We start from the raw sequence: 21957 nt of genomic DNA, 5'->3' as shown, positions 1-21957 counted from the left end.
CCAAGCCCATGCCCTTCAGGTCCCATTACTTGTTTTGTATAATTGAAGTCTCTGAGCCTCATATCTTCTTCTGTAAAATGGGAAAGTGACTACCTCATGGGACTGTGAGAGGATGGGAAGGCTCCAAGCAGTGCCTGCGACATACTGTCAGTTGTAGTGATTATTAATGACTTCCCCAGATGAGAGGCCTTCCCCCATGTTTCATTTCTTCCTGTTCTCTTCCCATTGGAGGAAACAGGCTGGAGGGCAGCCCCAGCTCAGGGAGATAATTTTAGAAGAGAATCCCCTGGCAGAGGTTAGCATGGGGAAGGGAATAGACTGAACTTCAACCTGATACCCTTATTCAAGGGTGGGGGTGGGGAGGATTGGGGCTGAGACAGATGCTCCTCGGTAATCCCAATGTGTCACTCCTCCTGAAAGCCTTCCTATCCAGAAAACGGGGACTAACGTTAGTCCCACTATTCCAGTACTTTCTTTTTTTTAAAAAAAAAAATATTTTATTGATTTTTGACAGAGAGGGAGAGGGATAGTTAGAAACATCGATCAGCTGCCTCCTGCACAACCTCTACTGGGGATGTGCCTGCAACCAAGGTACATGCCCTTGACCGGAATCGAACCTGGGACCCTTCAGTCCGCAGGCCGACGCTCTATCCACTGAGCCAAATCGGTTAGAGCTCCAGTACTTTCTTAACTTCTCCTAGACGTTGTATCCTTCCCTCCCTTGAGGATGTCCCACTGTTATGTCTTATAGGACAGCCAACCAGCTTCAGTTCACTCCCCGTGCCCTTTGCCCCAGTGGTCTTCTCCAGCCATATCCTCTCCCTCCACCTGATATGCTTCCACTCCACTTAGTCCCTTTCTGCTCTTCCTCCACGGTCAGCCCCCAGCTGCTTCCCACCACATGCTCCTGCAGAATGTCCCCTCTTGCTGAGCCTCCATAGCCTGCTTGCACTGGCGTACTTGCCTCTCCAGATCTGCCCTTCATACACATTGCACCCCGAAAATCCCCCAATTACACACAGCCCACTGCTTAGATCTTACCCTGGCTGCCCCAGAATTCTCTTACAACTATGCTCACCCTAGGAAATCCGAAATCCAAATTGAACCGTGAGCTAAGGAATTCTACACACCTCATCCTCCAGTTCCAGGCCAGCCTGTTTCCTGTCTTCACCCCATACTTGAAAGAATCCAGAAGCAACACTGCTTGCTAATGACTCTTCCATCTCTCCTGTGAGAAACGCCAGTGCTGGCCATATTTTGGGCAGCTGCTGATGGTCATGACAACTAAGATGGGCTTATCTCAGGTGTGAACCTGTACATCTAAAAAAAAAAAAAAATTGGCAGGGCCTGGCCAGTGTGGTTCAGTGGTTGAGCATTGACCTAAGAACCAGGAGGTCAGTTTGATTCCTGATCAGGGCACATGCTTGGGTTGCTGGCTCGATCCCCAGTAGGGGGGATGCAGGGGCAGCTGAACAATGATTCTCTCATCATTGATGTTTCTATTTCTCACTCCTGCTCCCTTCCCCTCTGAAAAATATGTATTTTTTAAAAAATTGGCAGAGCCTGGTCGGTGTGGCTCAGTGGTTGAGCATTGTGTCATGAATCAGGAGATCCCCAATCAGGGCACATACCTAGGTTTCGGGCTGAATCCCCATAAGGAGGGATATAGGGGGCAGCCGAGCAATGATTCTCATTAATGTTTCTATCTCTCTCTTTCTTCTCCTTTCCTCTCTGAAATCAACTTAAAAAATATATTGAAAAAATTAAAAATTTTAAAAAATCGGCAGCAAAATAAGAAGGGGTATGCCTTGTGAGGTGGTGAGGGATGCTGTAATGGGCTAAGAAAAATATGCAGGCATTGGAAGATTGTCTGCAAACACCAAGACATAAGACACATATCAGTAATAAATATAAGCATTTATTTGGCACCTGATGGCAATGCAACATCCTGGCAGTGGGAAGTGAAAAGGTTTATCACCCAAATATTTCCATACAATACTGATCCAGGGGTAGGGAGGACTTGGACACAAGTCTCCGAACCACCTGGCTCACAGAACGAGCATTTATTGATTGAGCACCTGAACTAGGATACAGGCCGAGCACTGGGCCAGGCTCCATGGGAGATGTAGAGGAAGTTGTCTCAATGTGACATGTCTTCAGGGGATAATACCAGTGAATAAAACAAAACACCAAACTGTGTATATTGGCAAAAAGTAGGATTCTGGCTAGGGTTGCTTCCTTCAACATTTACTGAAGCCCTAACATATGCCAGGCACTGGGTACATACTGATGAACAAAAAAGTTTTTGCCCTCATGGAGCTTCTAGTAGAGGAGAGAGAATGAACAAGGGAAGCAAGTAAATATTATCATAGGTTATGAAAAGTGCAATGAAGGAATTAAACAGGACACAGGAATAAACATAGCTTATTTAGAGACAGAATGGCCTGAGAAGGCCTCCACAAGAAAGTGGAATTTAAGCTGACACTTGAAGAATAAACCACTCAATCAAGAGTGATGAGGAATGGCACTCAGTAGACCCCGAGAGAGTACGGTTCACGACAGGAAAGAGCTCAGAATGTTTGAAACTGAGGAAGCCACTGGGGTTACTGCTTAGAGAAAAAATAGCACTTAATAAGGTTCCAGGAGAAGGTGGGGCCTGTGGGCCAAGGTAAGGAGTTTGGATTTTATTTGAGGTGTAATAAGAAACCAAAGGGTTCCAAGCAGGGGAGTGACATGATCAAGATTTATACTTAAAAACCAAGTCTGTTATATAGATACTAGATTGTAGTACAAAGAATGGAAGTCAAAGAGGCCTTCAGGAACTGGGAAGTCTGTGAGCACAGATAAGGACGGCTCCTAGGGTAAGCAAACATGGACAGCCATCTAGCAAAGGCCTCCCTGAAACAGAGAGACATAGGGGACAAGGAAATAGGCCGTATAATATCCAAGGGGATTTAACACTGAAACAGAAAGCAGGAACAAGGAGCTACATCACATCCTTGAGCAGCCAATCAGACCGATTTGGAGGCAGCAGTAACCAGGATCTCATGAATGAGGGGAGAAGCAGGAAGCAGGGAGAGAACAACTAGAAGATAAGGTGACAGGTTTGCAGTGGTTCTCAACCTGTGGGTCGCGACCACTTTGGCGGTCGAACGACCCTTTCACAGGGGTCGCCTAAGACCATCCTGCACATCAGATATTTACATGACGATTCATAACAGTAGCAACATTACAGTTACGAAGTAGCAACGAAAATAATTTTATGGTTGGGTCACAACATGAGGAACTATATTTAAAGGGCCAGAAGGTTGAGAACCACTGGGTTAGAGGATGAGGACGCATCCCACCCTCACCTGCCCCTGCTGGCACTGCCAGGCTCATTCCAGTAAAAGTTCAGAGAAAAGACCTTTCGGACGTCCCTGCATAAAGATCAGTGAGTTCCAGATACACGGCATCTGATCCCTAGCCTCTGCTGAAAGCTTGGATTCCTTGAGTCCAGAGGAGCCACAGGTGGCACTGTCCTTCCTGCGGTGGCCTTGCCACACGGGAGGAATGCACAGGCTGTTCCACACACAGCAGCGGAGTGTGTCTCTGGCCGATTGTCCTTCCAAAGCCACGTGGGAAATGCCTACATTAAATGAGGACTCTCACTCTGGGACAAATGGGGCTGGGATATGAAAGATGGGAGATGACCTCCGAGACATCTTAACTAACCTAACAAAAGCAATGACCACAATGCTATCTACAAAAGCCCGAGGCAGGAAGTGAGCACACAGGTCGAAGAGACCTGCATGCCTCTCCCCATAAGGCCCCCGTGCTCACACACCTTTCACCAGGCTCCTCTATGGCAGCCATACGTTGCTGGCAACCCGTCCAGCCAGGGCCAGCCCAGGGAGAGAGCCTCACCCAGGGGGAGCCAGCCTGTGGGCCGGGATTCAAGGTCGAGGATGGCAGGCTGTGAAACCAGCCTGAAACTCCCAGTCCCTGAGAGGGAAGGACAGAAACCGCGATCCGGCAGAAGCTCCAGCACACCACCTGTGGCCCCGGGGCCGGGCGGAGGCGTCACGTGGGAGGGTGTCCGGGGAACAGATAGAGGTGCCGGCACAGGGTGCTACAGTACTCCGACATCTCCTTGCACCGGTGGAACTCTGTGCCAGGGGCATAGCCTTCGCGCTCCTTGATAAGTCCATTCACCTGGAAAGGCAAAAACCAAGAGTCCAAAGTCTGAGAATCTGGTGTTTTCACAGGAAGGGTGGAGAGGCTGCGGCGGTGACTGGGCAAGGGAGGAGGAAGGGACAACACCCTGGAGGGGCAAAAGGTCCACAGAGCCAGACTGAGCGACTTACTTTGACAAGCATGTCGGCCACGTGCATGTCACAAGCTCTCTCAGAGAAGATTTGAGTGAGGGCCTCGATATACCAGGAGCCCCGTTTGGTGTTACGCATGGCGGCAGTCCCTACAACCAGGACAAAAGTCACCACAGTGTGAAGGTCATGGGATACCCTTGCATAGCTGGACATCTCAAACTAGCTGTCCACGGCACTATCTACCCGCCCCCATCAGAGCTGTACATGATAAAGTGCAAGTCTATAAGAGAGTGTAATCGTTTGGACTGTTCTAGAATTCACAATACCTCTGAGGCAGGCATAGCCACATATCATGTCCGAGCGAGTGGGCAGTCGCATCTTTAGCAATTTCTGTCTATCAGCATCACCGTCCTCGCACTCAGGGGACAGGGAGTGGCCCTTTCCATCCTGCTGGTCAACCCCACGATCCGTTTCATCTGTAGGAAGGCAGAGTGGACAAGGATGTTATTTCCTCTCATCTCTCTTGGGCCCGTCACAGACAAGCCCAAGTTCCCTACAACCTTGACTGGGAAGAGCCATTTCCAGCTGCTGCCTCCAACCTAGAGCTGATGAGTTAAAATGCAAAAAAACCCCATTGCTCCCATTCCTCTCCCAACATGCATTCATTACCCCGGGGGGTGCCCAAACACATGGTCTGAGCTGTCTATTCTGTGCAAGACGGGAAAGTGCTGAGTCACATACCCTGGTAAACAGAACTAAAAACTGCCTCTGTCCATGATTCACTTGCTCACTGAACAATGCACCTGAAAGTCATGGTGCTTTTTATTGCAAAACACAATTGATATATTTAACTTATTGTAAAAGAAAAAACAAGTTAATAAACCAAAAGTATGATTACATGTATGCCATATAAAAGTCACAACTTAAAATAAATAAATAAATAATAAAAAAAAAAAAAAATAAAAGTCACAACTTGAAGTCTATGTAACAATAAAAAGATTACAAAACTTAAGCATGACCAGCTGTTTCCAAAGCATTTTTGGTATTTTTAAATCACTTATTACTTGTTTATTAATTCCATAAGCCATGTTGTATCAGGTATCCAATATTTAAGAGCAATTTAAAAGAGGAAAAACTTAGAAGAACACTATATATTCCAAAGTTTTAGCAGTAGTTTCTCAACCTACCCTGAGCACATGCCCTGCCTCTTGACTGAGGCCTTACCTATTCCCAGACATATTCTTATTTGATGTTGCTTCATTTTGGGGGTGGGAGGGGGGTGCATCAGTAGGAAAGAGAGACAGAGAAGACACACAACTCATCACACAAAAGATAAAAGTATGCTTTTTCACAATACTGCCTGCTCCACGCACCATTCAAGAGAGCCTAGAAGGAAAGAGAAGCTTGAAGAACTGGGGGGGGGGAACAACCAAAATTCATTGATCCAAAAAAGATTTATTGAGCAACTGCCATGTGCCAGTCACTGTTTTTGTTTTAAGCTCTAGAGAGACAGTTAAGAAAAAGTCTCTGCCCTCATAGACTATGGAGAAGGTGGTATTTAAAAATATATATATTTTTTTATTGATTTCAGAGAGGAAGGGAGGGGGAGAGATAGAAACATCAATGATGAGAGAGAATCATTAATCAGCTGTCTCCTGCACACCCCCTTCTGGAGATCGAGCCCGCAATCAAGGCATGTGCCCTACCCAGGAATCGAACCCTGACCTCTAGGTTGATATGCTCAACCACTGAGCCACACTGGCTAGGTGAGGGTGATATTTTTTATAGACATCGACCATATTAACTAAATACAGAAGACAGGTGAGCTCAAGTTTAAGTATTTAATTTTAAAGATTCAGAGCCATTTCTCACTATCCAGATCTACAGTGTGTGTGTCTCTGAATATAGGAGAAAATGATCATGAATGTCTTTCATTTTATTTTGTTGGTGACACCTCTTGAAGGAACTAAGCCAAGCTGAATGTGTCCCTCAAGAGAAAGGAAATTTCTTTCCTACCTTCAGGCCTCAGATCTGTTAATAAATGTTACTAGTTCCTTCTTTTCAATATCCCCATATTTGTTTTCCACATTATCGCTAGAGTCTCCATCCATTCATTCACTATTTATTAAGTGCTACCATGTATCTATCAGGCAATGCTCTGGGCCTAGGAAAACAGCAGGTGAGTAAAAACCTAAGTTCCTGCTTCACGTACTCTTTTCTTAGTGCAGCTTCCTGCCATGGTGATCGTCCTGGGAAAAAATCATCACATAATTTCTTTCTTAAGCTCCCAAAGCTCTGTATTATTATCTGCTGAAGCCCCAAATCTCAGCCGTGACTAAAGGTTTATAACCAGCTGGCTCTACCCCATGTGGCCACATCTCACTATATACTTACAGACACTCGGTTTTTAAATTACATCCGGGTGTACTTCTGACTCAGCACATCATTTTCTTTTCTTTTTTTGGCGGGGGTGGGGGGCGTCCTTTTAATCTTGCTGTGCTAGTCATATTATCGCCAACCCCTCTTTCTCCTGAAAGGTTCTATCTGCTACTCCACCTCTATGGAAAGCTTATCATTCTGGGTCCAAAATAAGCCTCACCATATCCCCCAAATGTCTTCAAACTAAGCTGACCTAAAAGGACCGATTCCTTACAACTTGCGCTTCATAAGTATGGTATCTCACTAATTTCACCCTTGCTTACTTCAGGCCTTTAACTACTCAGAACTACGTCAGGTGTATTTGCTGTGTTTTCCAAGTAATTAGTAGGCGCTTTGGAGAGACCACATTTTCCTTTGCTTTTGTGACACTACCTAGTGTAGTCCTAGTCATGACGTAGGACCTTAATAAATGATATTCTTTGGTGATATTAGGAGAATAAAAACATTATTCATCATTTACATGTGTTGAACATACAACAGATAAAAGTAATTATTTGAATATTTGGACAAAATGACCTTTAAACCAACCTATAAGCTCTTCGAAAGCACTGATCATGTCATAACAGCCACAGCTGGCAGTTGTGGTGGATTTACTAGGAGCCAGGCACTGGGCTAAGCAGGCCCTTCCTATGCACTATTTCATTTAATCCTCACAACAGCTCTATGAAATAGGCCTGATGATTATCCACATTTTATATCAAGGGAACGAAGACAGAGGGACATCAGGTAACTTCTCTGACTTGACATAACTAGTCAGTGGTAGAGGCAGAATTTGATTGCAGTTAGTTTTTTGTTATTACTGGTTTCCTCCCAGTAAGCAAGCCCGCATGTCTGCTGAGCCCAGTCAGAGTCCTGGGGTAGAACTGCATGCGAGAAAGAAGAGGGAAGGAAGCAGCTCGGGAGAAGGAAGCCAGGCTGACCTGGTGCCTGCTGTCCTGCATGGCACAGGGATGATGAAGCAGGGAGGCAAGGATGGCAGGTGAAAAGTCGAGAAAAAGGAGAAAGTGGAAAAGGGGACAAGAGATGGAGGAAGAAAAAGAGGAAGGGATAAAGTGAGAGGGACAGGAAGAAGAGACAGGAAATCCTTAACTGGAAGAAGTAACAAAAAAAGCACATCAGGTTACTGGTAAGCACAGAAAAAAGTCAGAGTCCTCAGAAAAGAGTCTTGAGAACAGGCATGGCGGTGCAAAGAGCTGACCGACCTGAGAGCCATGGGCTGCCCAGGTCCCAGCACACCCCATGCATCGGGGACACTTACAGAGCAAGAGAGGCGGTGGCAGCAGTGAACAGAAGGAGGTGCCCAAGGGATCCATTAGCACCTGAGAGGAGCAAACAGGAAAGTGAGAGCTGGGGGGAGGCTGCCCGGGAGCCGCCACCCCGGTGCTCGTCCTGCAGGGCACTCACCTCCACGGCAGGCCTGGATGAAGAACATTTTCGGCTTGTTCTGTAAGCTCGGGCAGTTGGCATTGTCAAAGAGCCGAAACACCTCTTGTAGCTGGTGGAAAGGAATAAGGGAGAAGGGAGGGTAAAGTGGTCAGTAGGACCTTCTGAGTCTTATACACACAGCAGCAGCCAGCACAGGCTGAAGGTGACAGACGTGATCCAGCACCATCCACAAGACTGTACACACCTGAAGCACCTTGCCGTCCACACCATAGACGCCGCCCTCCACGCCGTGAGAGAGGAGGGCCACAATGCAGGAGTCCGTGACTCGGTGAGCAGGCAACTGGGCAAAATTCTGCAGTTTCTCTTGCATTTCCTAAAAGAAACACACCTTTTAGTGTTTTTCACTATAGTCAGCACCAATACGAGCTTTTCTGTGGCGTCTGAAACCTTAAGTTATTAGAAGGTAAAGTGACTTCTGTGGTCAATAAGTAAAGCCAGAGACCCGTTGAGAGGCTAGAAAAAGCATGGACTCATCAGAAAATGCATGACTTCAGACACAGAATTCTGAATATAATTGCACAAAATTCACAGACTGAGATATGCTAAGAACTCCTGGATTAAAGCACATAACTAATGAAGCTAATCAAGAGCTAGTTAACTTTATCCATCCCCCTATCACCGACCAGATTTCTTTTGAGCAAATGCTGTCGTACATTAGTGGCACGGGGGGCCACCTGCTGAGCGGTGAATGAGCATCACCTATGAGGCCACAGGAAATAAACTGCTCCGTGACAAAGGGCCAACAGGACCATGATCTAGAGGACAGCAGACCTTCTACGCTGTTTTCTGTCTGAGAGCTGAAGTGCCCAGAGACAGTGATGATGTCTGTATAAACACCGTGTTCAGGAAGGAGCACACTGTCTGGAAAATTCTGTCAGGGCCATGACTAAATGCATAGGCCACGGGATCAGACAGACAGACTGAAGTTTGACCCCTGGGTTCAAAACTGGTACAAGTTATTAAGCCCCTCAAGGTTCTAATCCCCATTCTGTATAGCTATGTCTGGCATATCCTGCAAAGACCTGCCATTATTATTATGTGTATGTCTAATTAAGGATAACAATATTATCCCCCCCCCCCCAAAAAAAAAACAAACCCTATTACTAGTCAACCTTGTAGTCCAATTTAAGAATCTTGATTTATTGCCTGGCCGCTGTGGCTCAGTGGTTGAATGTTGACCTATGAACCAGGAGGTCATGGTTCTATTCCTGGTCAGGGCACATGCCCAGGCTGTGGGCTTGATCCCCAGTAGGGGGTGTGCAGGAGGCAGCTGATCAATGATTCTCTCTCATCGTTGATGTTTCTATCTCTCCCTCCCTCTCCCTACCTCTCTGAACGCAATGTTAAAAAAAAAAATTATTTTTAAAGAATTTTGTTTATTTAGCACTATACTGCCATACACGAGTACCTCTCTACTTTAGGCATTTGGCCCATCAATGGAAAGTTATACCATAATACAAAATCTGATACTAATTTTTAAACCTATGTCTCCCTCTACAACTCAAGATGCCTGGACTGTCTCTCCTATCTGAGGTCAGCAGAGAGATAAGTTATTTTATTATGAATTTGAATGAACTGTAATGAAGATGAGTATGCTGTCCAGGCAGAAAAGTCACCAGATACAGCCCCGGACAAAAAGCACACACTTGTGTATTATGTTGCAGTGGTTCTCCAAATGTGATCGCTAAAGCACATCAGCACCACCTGGGAATCTGTGAGACGTGCAAAGTCCTGGGCCCCAGCAACTGTGTTTTAACAAGCCCTTGGGTGTTCTGAGAATGCAAAGTTTGAGAACTACCGATCTGTTTGTTTGCAATACAGTTGACCCTTGAACAATGCAGTGGTAGGGGTGCTTTGACACCCACAAAGTCAAAAATCCGTATATACTTCTGACTCCCCCAAAAGTTAATTAGTTGTCCTTCAGTATCTGTGGGGGACTGCTTCCAGGACTCCCCACAGATAACAAAATCTCAGATGTTCAAGTCCCTTATATAAAGTGGCGTAGAACAAGGCATACAGTCAGCCCTCCACATCTTTAGATTTCTAACAGTGCGTCGAAAATACTGTTTTCCATCTGAGGTTGGTTGAATCTGTGAATGAGAAACCTGGGGATATATAGTCTGCATGTAAGTGGACCTGTGCAGTTTAAATCTGTGTTGTTCAAGGGCCAACTGTACTTCTGTTGCACATAATTGAGACTTCATTATACAAGACTTGTAAGTCTGCAACATAACTGGAAATGGAGAAATTGGCTCTGTTGAAAAAGTATGTATATTTTCTGGGCAAGTAGAAGCCAACTGTAATACTGGAAATCTTAAGGTAATAAAAGATATCCAAAATTGACTTGTTTCAAGAATATATAACTCCAAGAGAATACATAAGTATGAATGCTCCTCTGGAGATGACCGTAACAATTTAGCAAGTAGTAGTTGAAGTTTCTTTGTGGAAGGGAATAAAAAGATGAGCATTTTATTAGGTCAGTAAACAGATGACAAGAAAGTCCAAACAAAGAACACATACTTTGTAACTGAATTGATACGACTAAACCTTTCAATAAATGGAGATTAGTTATTTGGGGAAATTTTTCCAAGGTAGCATAGCTTAAAATAGGATCTGCAGCTTTAGTTCAGATAAAATTACAGTACTTCTCTAAAGAGCAATCTTGCCTTTATTTTTGGCTGGGGGTGGGGGGGTACAGGAGAAGAGAATAACCTGCAAATCATCTGAAATTATATGCAAGATTTTGTGGATAGCTTCATTTTCCTGGAATGACCCACTGCTTGTCCCTACGTTCTCAAAGCAGTCTGCGACCCAACTGCAAGTTAAAGACCAATACCATACATCAAAAGAAAATTTGCCACTTAAAACGTGTTATTTCTTTATAGATGATGAATTGTAATTCTAGAACTAGCAGCCTCATGAGGGATATGCAATGACAATAGACTTAGATGCCAAAGAGAAGAAATGAAAACCAACACAAGCAGTGAAAGACCAGTGACCACTCCCACACTGTCAAGAAAAGAGGATTCCCTAAGACTACACACTATTTCCAATTTTTAAACGGAAAGTAAAAATGTTGTAATAGAAGGCAAAAAGAGGGAATCTTAATTTTTTGGATTCTGTTTCTTTGCTCGCCAAATAATTACATAAGAGTTGAGTTTCTTGCGAGGTCCTTCCAGGAAGAAAGTATTCAGTGCAGATGTGCAGTGCACCAAATTCTCACCCCAACTGTGCCTACCTGATCGTACTGCATCTGAGCGTTTGGCCACTGCCAGAAACCGGTTCTGCAATGTCCTCCTCGCATCTCTAAATCTCTACAACCGAGGATTAGGCTACATGGAGGACTATCTCCTAGGGTTTAGCCTTAAGCCTTTTGCTTGTTACTATTTTTAAAAAAATATATTTTATTGATTTTTTTACAGAGAAAAAAGGAGAGGGATAGAGAGTTAGAAACATCGATGAGAGAGATCGATCAGCTGCCTCCTGCACACCCCCTACTGGGGATATGCCCGCAACCAAGGTACATGCCCTTGACCGGAATTGAACCTGGGACCCTTCAGTCCACAGGCCGACGCTCTATCCACTGAGCCAAACCGGTTCGGCTGCTCTTGTTACTCTTTTTCAAAGATCTCATACTCTCATCAAGTATTTTTCCTACACAAGTAATTCCCAAATTTACATCTTTGGTCTCGACCTCCTCTGAGGCCCTCAATTCCTCACTTAATTTTTCCATCTCCCTTTATATGCAGTCATTCAATCACCAAGCAATGAAAGTACAGCCATGCCATTATACTGTTTTCACATATATTCTTTCCCTTTTGGTCCACTAGGCCAGCGGTGGTCCGTGAGGTCCGAAAGGTTGGCGACCGATGCACTAGACTGTCCAGGCCCTCACCACCTCGTACCGGCGTTATGATTTTAACTCCAAAGTGGTTTCCTGCCATTGGTCCCTACTCCATTCTTTACAATGGTGTCACATTAATCTTTTCGAATCATCACGTGAATAATGCATCACTTTCTGCTCAAGAATTACTAATGAGGTTCTAATGTCAAAACAAGATCGTCTAATTCCTTTGGGAAGACATCCAAGGCCCTGTGCATTCTGGTCCCTTTATCTTCAATCTTATTTTCAGCACTCTTGCCTAGACGAGTCTCAACTGGGCTGACTGGGCACTTCAAGTCTCTGCCATGTATCTGTTCCATGCCAGTAGGCTACCTTAGGAATGTCCTCATGGAGATGACAGAAACACAAGAAAGAGCAAGGCCTCTCGAGTGGTAGACTTAGAAGCACCATACTTGCACTTCTGCTTCATTCTATTACCCAAAGCCAGGCACACAGTCAAGTCCAGAGACAGAGGCAGAGGACACTTCAAAGTTAAATGCCCAAGGGGGTGGATGCAGAGAGGGTAAAAGATCATTCAACCCATCAGCAAGACCTATCTATTCTACCTTAGAAATACTTTCCACACCTGTCCAATACTCCTATCTTATTGCTACCTCCACTTCAGTTCACCATGATCTCTCTTACCTATCACCACCTGACTGCTCTGTCCAAATCTTTCTTGTCCATTCCTTCTCAGACCATTTTCAATGCAGCAACAAGAATATACTTAAAAAGAAAACTTGCTCTGACCACTCATTTAATTAAGTCTGCCAAATGGTTTCCTATTGTTCTCAGGATAAAGGTGAAAATCCTGACTAAGGCCTGAATTGTTTTCAATTTTCAATTGAATGGTTATTTTAAAGCAAATAGATGAACCTGGTGAAAAGGAGAAAGAGAGTGAAGAAGGAGTGTGGGAAAGAGAGGCTTTGTAATGACTTCCATGTGAGGACAGCCTGGGACCCCTTTCTCCAACCTCATCTCCTTCCATTCTTTCTTTCACTTTATGATTGGAACACATCATAATTCCCCAACTTATACACTATTTCAAGCCTCTGGGGTCTTACTTGGACTGCTCTGTGTCCAAGTAGAGTTCTTTATCCCTCCTTTTAGTACAGATTCAAAACCCTCTGCCTTTCTCCTTTCCTTCTTCTAGGGAAAAAGAAGAGAGAACAGCCCTGACTGGTTTGGCTCAGTGGATAGAGCGTCAGCCTGCGGACTGAAGGGTTTCAGGTTCGATTCGAGAGGGAGAGGGAGACCTGGAGTCTTAATTATTACATTTGACAGTAGCTTGTACTCCTAAATGTTGAATTTTATAGACCCCTTTGGGCTGGCAAAACTTATCCCAAAAGGAAATGCCTTAAGTTCTTGAACAGCATAGGAGAAAATGTTTATTCAATTTGTATTTATCTTTGTATTCCTAGGGATAAGACAATGAATGAATGATCCTGTAAACAGAAAAGCAGCTCCATGTTACTGATGCTAAAGAATAATATAGCCCTAGCCAGTTTGGCTCAGTGGATAGAGCATTGGCCTGCAGACTGAAGGGTCCTGGGTTCGATACCAGCCAAGGGCATGTACCTCGGTTGCAGGTTCCTCCCTGGCCCGGGCCCTGGTCAGGGCACATGCAGGAGGCAACCAATTGATGCGTTTCTCTCTGTCTTTCCTTTTCTCTTAAAGAAACTAAAAGAAAAATACATCGCCTGGCTGATGTGGTTCAGTGGTTGAGTGTTGACCTATGAACCAGGAGGTCATGGTCTGATTCCCGGTCAGGGCACATGCCTGGGTTGCGGGTTCAATCCCCAGTAGGGGGGATGCAGGAGCTTATCATTGATGTTTCTTTCTCTCTCTTCTTCTTCCTTCCTCTCTGAAATCAATAATATATACCATATATATGTATATATATATATATATATATATATATACACATATATATTAATATATATTAAAATAATACATTTTAGAAAAACATCAATGACTCAAATTCAACAATTCATTTATTCATTCACTAACTAATTTATACTAATTGCCACCATGTGCCAAATACCTGAGATACAGTGTTAGAGAGACCTGTAGTGAGAAATAGAAATCATGGCACTTGGGATGGGGAATGGGAGATTCTCAGGAGCTATAGAAGAGAGGAGAAGGGATGGAGCCCTGGTACAGGATAGAGGACACAACAATGGATAAAAGGATATCAGATCAGGGAACGGGGAAGAACTCTTGTAAAAAAAGAAATGACTAAGAAACTAAGGGTTGAGAAATGAATGGAAGAAGCTTTACTGTCAAGCAAGGATCCCAATCCTAGTGCAGGTCCAGGGTCTAGGGCAGTGGTCGGCAAACTCATTAGTCAACAGAGCCAAATATCAACAGTACAACGATTGAAATTTCTTTTGAGAGCCAAATTTTTTAAACTTAAACTATCTAGGTAGGTACATTGTTATTAACTTAATTAGGGTACTCCTAAGCTGGCCTTTGCTAAAAACATCCTCAATCTGATTGAGGTACGTTCGCTGAGGTCGACCCCTCCCAACTCTCCCATTCACACTCGTCTTAGATACTTGTTTCAGATAGCCGAGTGTGGATGGGAGAGTTGGAAGGGGTCGACCTCAGCGAACATGTACCTCAAAACAATGTACCTCCCCCACGCTGCGTATCCCGCTGCCCGACCGACCGACACCCCCCACTTCTTCTATCGCCACTTCTTCAAAATAGACTCACCCAGGCCAAAAACCGACTTCTGCGCATGGGCCATGAAGTTTCAATCGCACTGTATATGCGCGCCCGCACGTGGTATTTTGTGAAAGAGCCACACTCAAGGGGCCAAAGAGCCGCGGTTTGCCGACCACTGCCCTAGGCATTTGGATCACCCACTAGGTCCCTAACATCACACATACATTTCCTGTCCACACGCTGTTCACCCCGACTAGGATCCCTTCACCACTTCTCTCTCCTTAGTAACTTCTATCCTTCAAGGCCAGTTCAAGTCTCCACTTATCCTCCAGACGATATCTACCCAGGCAACTGTTTCTTCCTCTTACTATTGTAGAAGAAACTGTCTCTAATTTTGCTTGGTCCTTGGGAAGATATGAGACATGCTTCCTTTTTTGCTGCTGTCAAGACTTTCTCATCTAACTGAGGTCCCCAGAACTCAAGGTCCACATTTTTAAATCTCTGGTGCCTAACACTCTGCCCATCCTAAGATGCTCAAAATTTGATGTTACCGCAATTGCAGTTACAGAACAATGTAACCAGAGAAGGAGAATCCAGTAGGTCCTGGGGTCTGCATTAGGTTTAACATAAACAGGAATGGTGTTTATGAAATGGGCTCATAGAGCCACGCATTGTTCTGGCTGTCTCTGAAAACAACAGTACACAGCTGACTTGGTGACTCACGGTTGTATCTTTCACTATCAATGCATGTAAGATTCCCACTGACTACACACAATATGGAAAACCAGGACATCATAAATTCCTAGCAAAAGGAACAATTGGAGCAGAACCTGTAAGAAGCACAGAAAGCATTCCTTTTGTTAAGACTTTCTAACAGGATTCCCTTGGTAGGACTCATGGCTGATTCCCAACAGACCTCTCAGGAAAGCAGATGACCTACTTGAACGCTCGATGACTAAAGCAGCTGCTCAGCCATGGCTTGGGAGCAAGGGTGGCCTTACTTCTCTGCAATAGCTGTTACTGGAAAGCTGGCAAGGACAGCATGCAAAAGAGAATACCTGAGACCCTACTGGTGAAACTGGCCTTACCAAAGTATAGCACATCTTTTTCCTCACAGAAGCAAGACAGCTGAGAGGCAGAAACAGAGACTGCAGACAATGTCAAAGACAAAACAGAGATCCCTACCTCAAAAGATCAAAGTGAATCTCCCAGAAACTTTAACTTTACCACTGACATTCCGAAAGGCAAGTTCAGGAAAGTACTACTATTCTGGAATCAAAATGAAGAATATTAATTCACCAACTGGCTATTACAATTTCAAAATAGAAATAGCCAAAGGTAATAAAGTTAGAAGTGAAGCTGGTTAACTGAGGTTAATGAAGAATAAGCTATAATGATGCTTATGATCTGCAGGCATCTAGTCCAGAAGTAATTTACCCTAAGATCTGCCTTATGGCCACACAACTCTTAAAAACAAGGAATTTTCCCATATGTTAATTCATTAAACTGCCACAAAACGGTATTTACAAGGGCAATTCCAGCGAACTCTCATTTGCAACAATTTTATCTGTCAAAGTAATCTTTACAACAATAACTAGACTCCTGTTATGATTAACCAAGAAAAAAATGCCCCGTGTAGCCTTGGCTTAGAAATATCCTTCTGAGCTGGTTGGGTGAATCTCAGCGTCTCCGCACTCCCCAAGTGATGGGGAATTAATTTGCTGAGCATGAAAAAATGAGAACCCAACCGTGGACTTTTATTACTCAGGAGGGAGAGCACAGCCTTCTGAGAAATCAACACTGAAGTAGCTGGCTGGCCCTAGTTCTTTTTCAAAAAACAACAACACCTAGATTGCAAGGTGAGAGGCAGAAAAAAGTGAGCAAAAAGGTAAGGAGTAAAGTAACTAGTAAGACACAGCCCAGCAGGCAGAGAAGGAGCAGGGGTTTCTGGCCCCAAATGTGGCATCGGGTACCTGTGCAGTCTGGTCAAGGAGAACATGGACATCATAGCCCAAGAGCTTGAAGAGGGTGACGAGATTGCTGTGGTCCACATCCCCTCCGGAGCGGAAGTCCAGGTCCTGCCCTCCAGTGAAGTGCACGTTGCTCAGGACCAGTGCCAGGCCACGCGGCCGAGACTGCAACCTATAGGCCTGGGGAGGGGACGCCAATTAGACCCAGAGCTTCTTGAGGACAGAAACTACGCCTCCCCAATTAGGTGAGTCATTTCAAGAAAACACAGACGTCAAACTCTTCTGAACCCCACCAGGTCAAGACAGAAATATGCCCATAGAAGACATCCACTAGCAAAGACTTTCTGACTAACAAACAGGGAGAGAATGTGTACACAAACTAAGTTCACGTGCCCAGAAAGGACATCTCTTTTCCCAACTCCTTCCTCGTGCCGTTTTGCCAGACTCACCAGCTGGTGGTGTGTTCGATAGAACTCAGGAGTGCAAGGCTTCACCTGAAGGCAGGGTGGGCCATCTCTGCTGTCTAGAGAGTGTTCCATAGTATCTGTGGCACAGAAAGCCAAAAGCTAGCACACAATCTATGCATCAATCCTAGTGCTTCGTAACTTCAGGCGCCCTTCGAACTGGGGATTTAATAATTACTGGTCTTGCCCATTCCCCTCAATTTGTAAGACCCATGAGGTCAGAGACCTATTTACTTAGCCTAAATATAATTAGGTGCTCAAGTCACCAAATAACTGAATTGGATATATGATAAAAAGCCTTGTTCTAATCACAAAGCATCTCAATCAGAAGGCTAGTGGCTGATGATGTCTTTCCTCATTCTGTAATAACTCAGCTTCATAGAGGAGACAGGAATATGAAGGAATTTCCTACCTATACAAGTTGCTCCAAGGGTCAAATACCATAAAAACATCATCTGTGATGGAAGGGAAATAGGACTAACCAATATCCCATCTAAACTGCCCTGCTAATCCTGAACAAATTCACCGAGGAAACTGTTCCCCAATATGAATGAAAAGTCAGATACCAGTTAAGAAAAGGGAAGTCAATCTGTGGGACCCCTTTTATCCCATCAATTCTCACCTGCAGACAGGCGCAGCTGCTTGTGAGGAGGACAGGACTCACACACCGGGAAAGACAGACTCAAGTTGTGGTCACGGCTCAACTGTAAGAAATCGGGAGCCCCGTGCAAGGTCTTAGGGAGATGGTCCAGTCCCAATAAAACAAAGATCTAGTCTCCCCACCCTGTCTCATAAATTCCTTACCCACCAAACTAACCCATCTCAACACACCACGTGTCTAGGGCTCCATACCGGTGAGAGTACATGCTGAAAACCAGAGAGGGTTGAGAGTAACAGATCCTCCAGGTGACCCTGCTTGGTTTCCCTCAGAGCCACACAGAAGGCGTCAAAAGCATGGGGACCCCTCTTGGGAAGCAAGCTGAGGAGTTCCACATTCTGGCTGAAACTGCCCACTTTGGCCTACAATACAAGAATAAAACATGAAATCATATTTACATATCTAGCTATAATTCCATTTCTCCAGATGAGCTTCCTAAAAATGTCATCATCCACCTCAAGAATTCCTTTCACAGGAAAAACAATATGGGTGAAACCCTTCCCATTATTCCGGGATTATATACCTTTTCTGTTCAATGCTCTAGGGTAGAAGGGCATTTTCAATTCCTTAATAAGGCACCACACCCTTTTTACACTTTATCATGCTCTGTTCCTACTTCTACAACCAATTTCCTTGGCTTTTCTCTTTCGCCTCCAGATACCTGAATGTGCTCCCTCATTTCGAAGGTGATGATGTCTTGTTCCAGGAGATGTTCTAACAGTTCACTCAGCAACAGCTGTTTGGCCAGCAGCACTCGGTTCTTTTTCAGAGCTTCCTGATGGGCAGGGTGCATGCCACACACTCCCAATGCCCTACAGATAAAAGGCAGAGAGAAAGGCTGTCAATACAGAAGATATGGCCCAGAGAGTGGAGTGGAAGAGCTGTGGGCAGGAAGAACAAAAGGAAACTTACAATAACCAGGTTGATTTTATCGAATCTCATTAAAATCAAAGAAGTATTGAGCATAAGGAAATGATGTAATTCTTTATGGCGTATGTTCAACTGAGAGCATTGTCTGAGATAAATGGTCTCTTCAGGGGAGGGAAATAGCTATCTTATCAAAAATACACACAAGCACACATGTATTCATGAGAAGGAATACTCCTCAGACAGGCCAATTTCAATGAAAAGAATTATTCCAAAAAACACCACATTATTTATCTAGGCTGCCGAAAGTGATCTAAGTTTTAAATGATTCTGTGTGAAGAATAAAATAATTTGATACAATGGCAAAAACTCAAACCAACGGCCAGCTCTAATGGAAAATAAATGAGACAACACACAAACACACTCTATCTAGTCTACTTATACAAATTATAACTATGGCTTTTCAAACTTTAAGTTCCTGTGACAAAATGTGAAATTTTTCACAAAATGTGAAAAATAGAAATTATTAGAATACTGTAAGAACTCGATAAGTAGAAAGTATGACAGGAAGTCACAGTAGATAAATATCAATGATGGACACAACCACCATAATTTGAAATCACTTAAAGAGTTAAAGCACATAAAGGCTCAATTATTTTGGTAATTTAGTTTACTAGGGATATCTTTATTTCAAGGATTCCTTAGTTTTGTTATTGGCTTGGAAAGAGATCAGTTTCTGTTTATGAACTAAAAGAATCCCATTTAAATGTCTATTATCTATGTGCCTAGTTTATGTAAATCTAGAGCTCGCCAGCCTGCTTAGTCAGTTTCCAAATATACGACAGTAGTAAGAGCCTGATGGCAGTGAGAAAGGATATGGTAATAGCTTCAGTTTACAACTTAAAACCCTATTTAAAGTTCCATCTTGATCTCAAAGATGCTACAAAGTGCTTCTTAGAATCAGGGAAATACCATGCACTTGTAGAATGTACTTGGCTTAACTCTAGGTGAGAGATTTGCAGCTACAGAAGCGAAAAGCATGGTCTTGGGAGAGCTGAGAGAGACCCAAGAAGAGAGCATGTGGGATCCCAAGGCAGAGGAAGTGGTCAGGAACACATTCCCAGGGTTGGAAGCAGCCAGCCTAGGTTACAATTTGGGTTTAGAACAGTAGTGATGTTTTCAATTCCACTTAAACTTCCTGTTTCTTGAAAGACTCCTGTTACCCCAAACTTCCAGTAAAAACCTGCTACAACACCATCTACAGAAATCAAAAAACTATTTAATAAACACTTTAGAACACACCAAAGCAATAACAATGATAAAACTCAGGTTAAACATAAGTGTAATGAGGCCAACCTGACCGTAAAGCCATCAGTAAAAGGCTTTGCCATACTCATTTTAATATGTGCCCGTTGCTGTTAACTTTTGATGAACAGAAAACTAAAGCAGCCCTGGCTGGTGTGGCTCAGTTGGCTGGGCGTTGTCCCAGGCACTGAAACGGTGCTGGTTCGATTCCTTGTCAGGGCACATGCCTGGATTTTGGGCTCATCCTCGGTGGGAGACATGCAGGAGGCAGCCCATTGAAGCTTCCCTCTCACATCGATGTTTTCTCTATTGATGTTTCCTTCTCGTGCCAATGTTTCTCTCTCTCTCTCTCTCAAAATAATAATAATAATAATAATAATAATAATAATAATAAAACTAAATCAAACAAAATAAGTTTTTCCTCCCTTGGATCCCATGACACCATTCTCTCCAGGTCCTCTCTATGCCCACCATATTCCTCCAGAGGACCTTTGGCCTGCCCTTAAATGTTGATATTAAGAACCCCTGAAAGAAGCTGTCCCTAGTCTGTCTCATCCATACTCATAATTCAATAATTAACTCCCAGTTCTTAAACCTTGCAAGTCCCATACCTGAATTTTCAATCAAAAACTTCCTTGGGTTTGATCTGAAGCATCATCTGTTTTCTTTTCTTTTTGTTAACCCTCACCGAGGATATTTTCCCATTGATTTTTAGAGAGAGTGGAAAGGAGGGGTAGAGAGAAAGAGAGAAACATGGATGTGAGAGACACACATCATTGGTAGCCTCCCACACATGCCCCGGGTAGGGGCCGGGATCTTGCTAGCAACCAAGCAAGGTATGTGCCCTTGACCAGAAACAACACACCCTTTAGTCTGAGGACGATGCTCTGACCACTGAGAAACCGGCCAGGGAAGCATCCTCTGTTTTGCACACACCTGCTCCTTTCTGTATTCCATATTGGGCCGTGAATCTCAAAGGTGGACTTTCCAAAAGTAACCACCATCCTAGAACTTTAGGACTCATCTGGAAGGGGAGGACGGGGTAGACAAAAGGACACAGAGTTCTTCAGTCCTGATCCAGTGTCCTCCATCAAGTTTCAGTTCCGAAGTCTTCAATTAATCTTCTGTGTCTGGACCAGGAGGCTCTTAAATGTTATCCTGTGTGCTGTCTGCCATTAAATGCTATAACTGGGGCAAAGATGGAGACACACGGGGGGCCTCGGGAACCTCCTGGTCCTTTCAAAGTGATCTCACCCTTTCAAAGCCTGTGCTGACTGCTTCGAAAAGCTGGTCATTAATACCCAAAGCAATACGGGTCATGCTATGCTCAATCCAAATCAAATGCACATTCGGCAGCATCAGGAGGTCTGTAGGTCTCATGCAGAAGGGAAGCAGGGGAGAGGCTCTCTGAAAGATTTAAAGATGGAGAATCTTTAAGAGAGGCCGAGATTTGGCAGGGATGGAAAGCGCTCCCTTGTTCAAAGCCCCCCTGGGTCGGACGAATCCAGGCCGGGCAGGGAGGGACTTGGCCGAGAAGAGGCTCGCGCGCTCCTGGGGGCGCAGCCCGGCTTCCCACTCCTGGCAGGAAGCTCGGACAAGGCTCCTTAGGGGTCCAAGGTGGGGAGAGGCGCCAGGGCCACCCGCCTGAGCCGCGCGATCGCCTTCCCTGGGCCCCACTAAGGACCCCTGGGATCTTCCCTCACTCACCGGCGTCCCCTGTCAGCGGCCATTTGCCCGTTTAAGGGGAGGGCGGGCCGGGAGCCCGCGATCGGCGTCGCCATTTCTCGCTTTTCCCGGGCTATGCACGCACCGCCCACGATCCAAACAAACCGAAAGCCTCCGAGTCCTCTGCATCCCTCTCCCGACTGGCGGACCCCAGCGCGCCTGCGCCCTACCTCGCTTGGCCTCGCCCCTCGACGAGGCCGCCCCGCCCCGCCTGGCACTGGCT

At 44.8% G+C, this 21957-nt stretch overlaps 1 protein-coding gene across 7 annotated transcripts; it reads right to left on the bottom strand.

Moving 5' to 3' along the window:
* Nucleotides 1-3013: 3013 nt before the first annotated feature.
* Nucleotides 3014-21891, bottom strand: CASP2 (caspase 2). 7 transcript variants are annotated; one of them, XM_059712046.1, is made up of 12 exons: nucleotides 21717-21853; nucleotides 20902-21033; nucleotides 18499-18649; nucleotides 18011-18199; nucleotides 17802-17883; nucleotides 17165-17259; nucleotides 16719-16895; nucleotides 8377-8505; nucleotides 8151-8241; nucleotides 4634-4783; nucleotides 4347-4456; nucleotides 3014-4194 (listed from the first exon to the last, which is right to left on the bottom strand). In XM_059712046.1, the coding sequence occupies exons 2-12, from the start codon at nucleotides 20964-20966 to the stop codon at nucleotides 4063-4065; spliced, it is 1371 nt and encodes a 456-aa protein (XP_059568029.1). In that variant the 5' UTR covers nucleotides 20967-21033; nucleotides 21717-21853; the 3' UTR covers nucleotides 3014-4062. The 7 variants fall into 7 exon arrangements, with proteins under 7 accessions (XP_059568029.1, XP_059568027.1, XP_059568026.1 ...); XM_059712044.1 differs by having other exon boundaries at nucleotides 20946-21033; XM_059712043.1 differs by lacking the exon at nucleotides 20902-21033 and having other exon boundaries at nucleotides 21717-21890.
* Nucleotides 21892-21957: the final 66 nt, after the last annotated feature.

Source organism: Myotis daubentonii, chromosome 10 (assembly GCF_963259705.1).
Source record: "Myotis daubentonii chromosome 10, mMyoDau2.1, whole genome shotgun sequence".
Classification (NCBI taxonomy): domain Eukaryota; kingdom Metazoa; phylum Chordata; class Mammalia; order Chiroptera; family Vespertilionidae; genus Myotis; species Myotis daubentonii.
The sequence above is the reverse complement of the archived record's forward strand: the minus strand, read 5'-3'. Positions and strand labels throughout refer to the sequence as shown.

Excerpts from the sequence above, each read along its gene's own strand:
- CASP2 (XM_059712043.1), bottom strand. The coding sequence starts at position 21,790 with ATGGCGACGCCGATCGCGGGCTCCCGGCCCGCCCTCCCCTTAAACGGG. Across the intron at positions 18,650-21,716 it reads GCCGCTGACAGGGGACGCCG|GGCATTGGGAGTGTGTGGCA; the intron begins GTGAGTGAGGGA and ends TTTTATCTGTAG. Across the intron at positions 4,457-4,633 it reads TGGCTATGCCTGCCTCAGAG|GGACTGCCGCCATGCGTAAC; the intron begins GTATTGTGAATT and ends TCCTGGTTGTAG.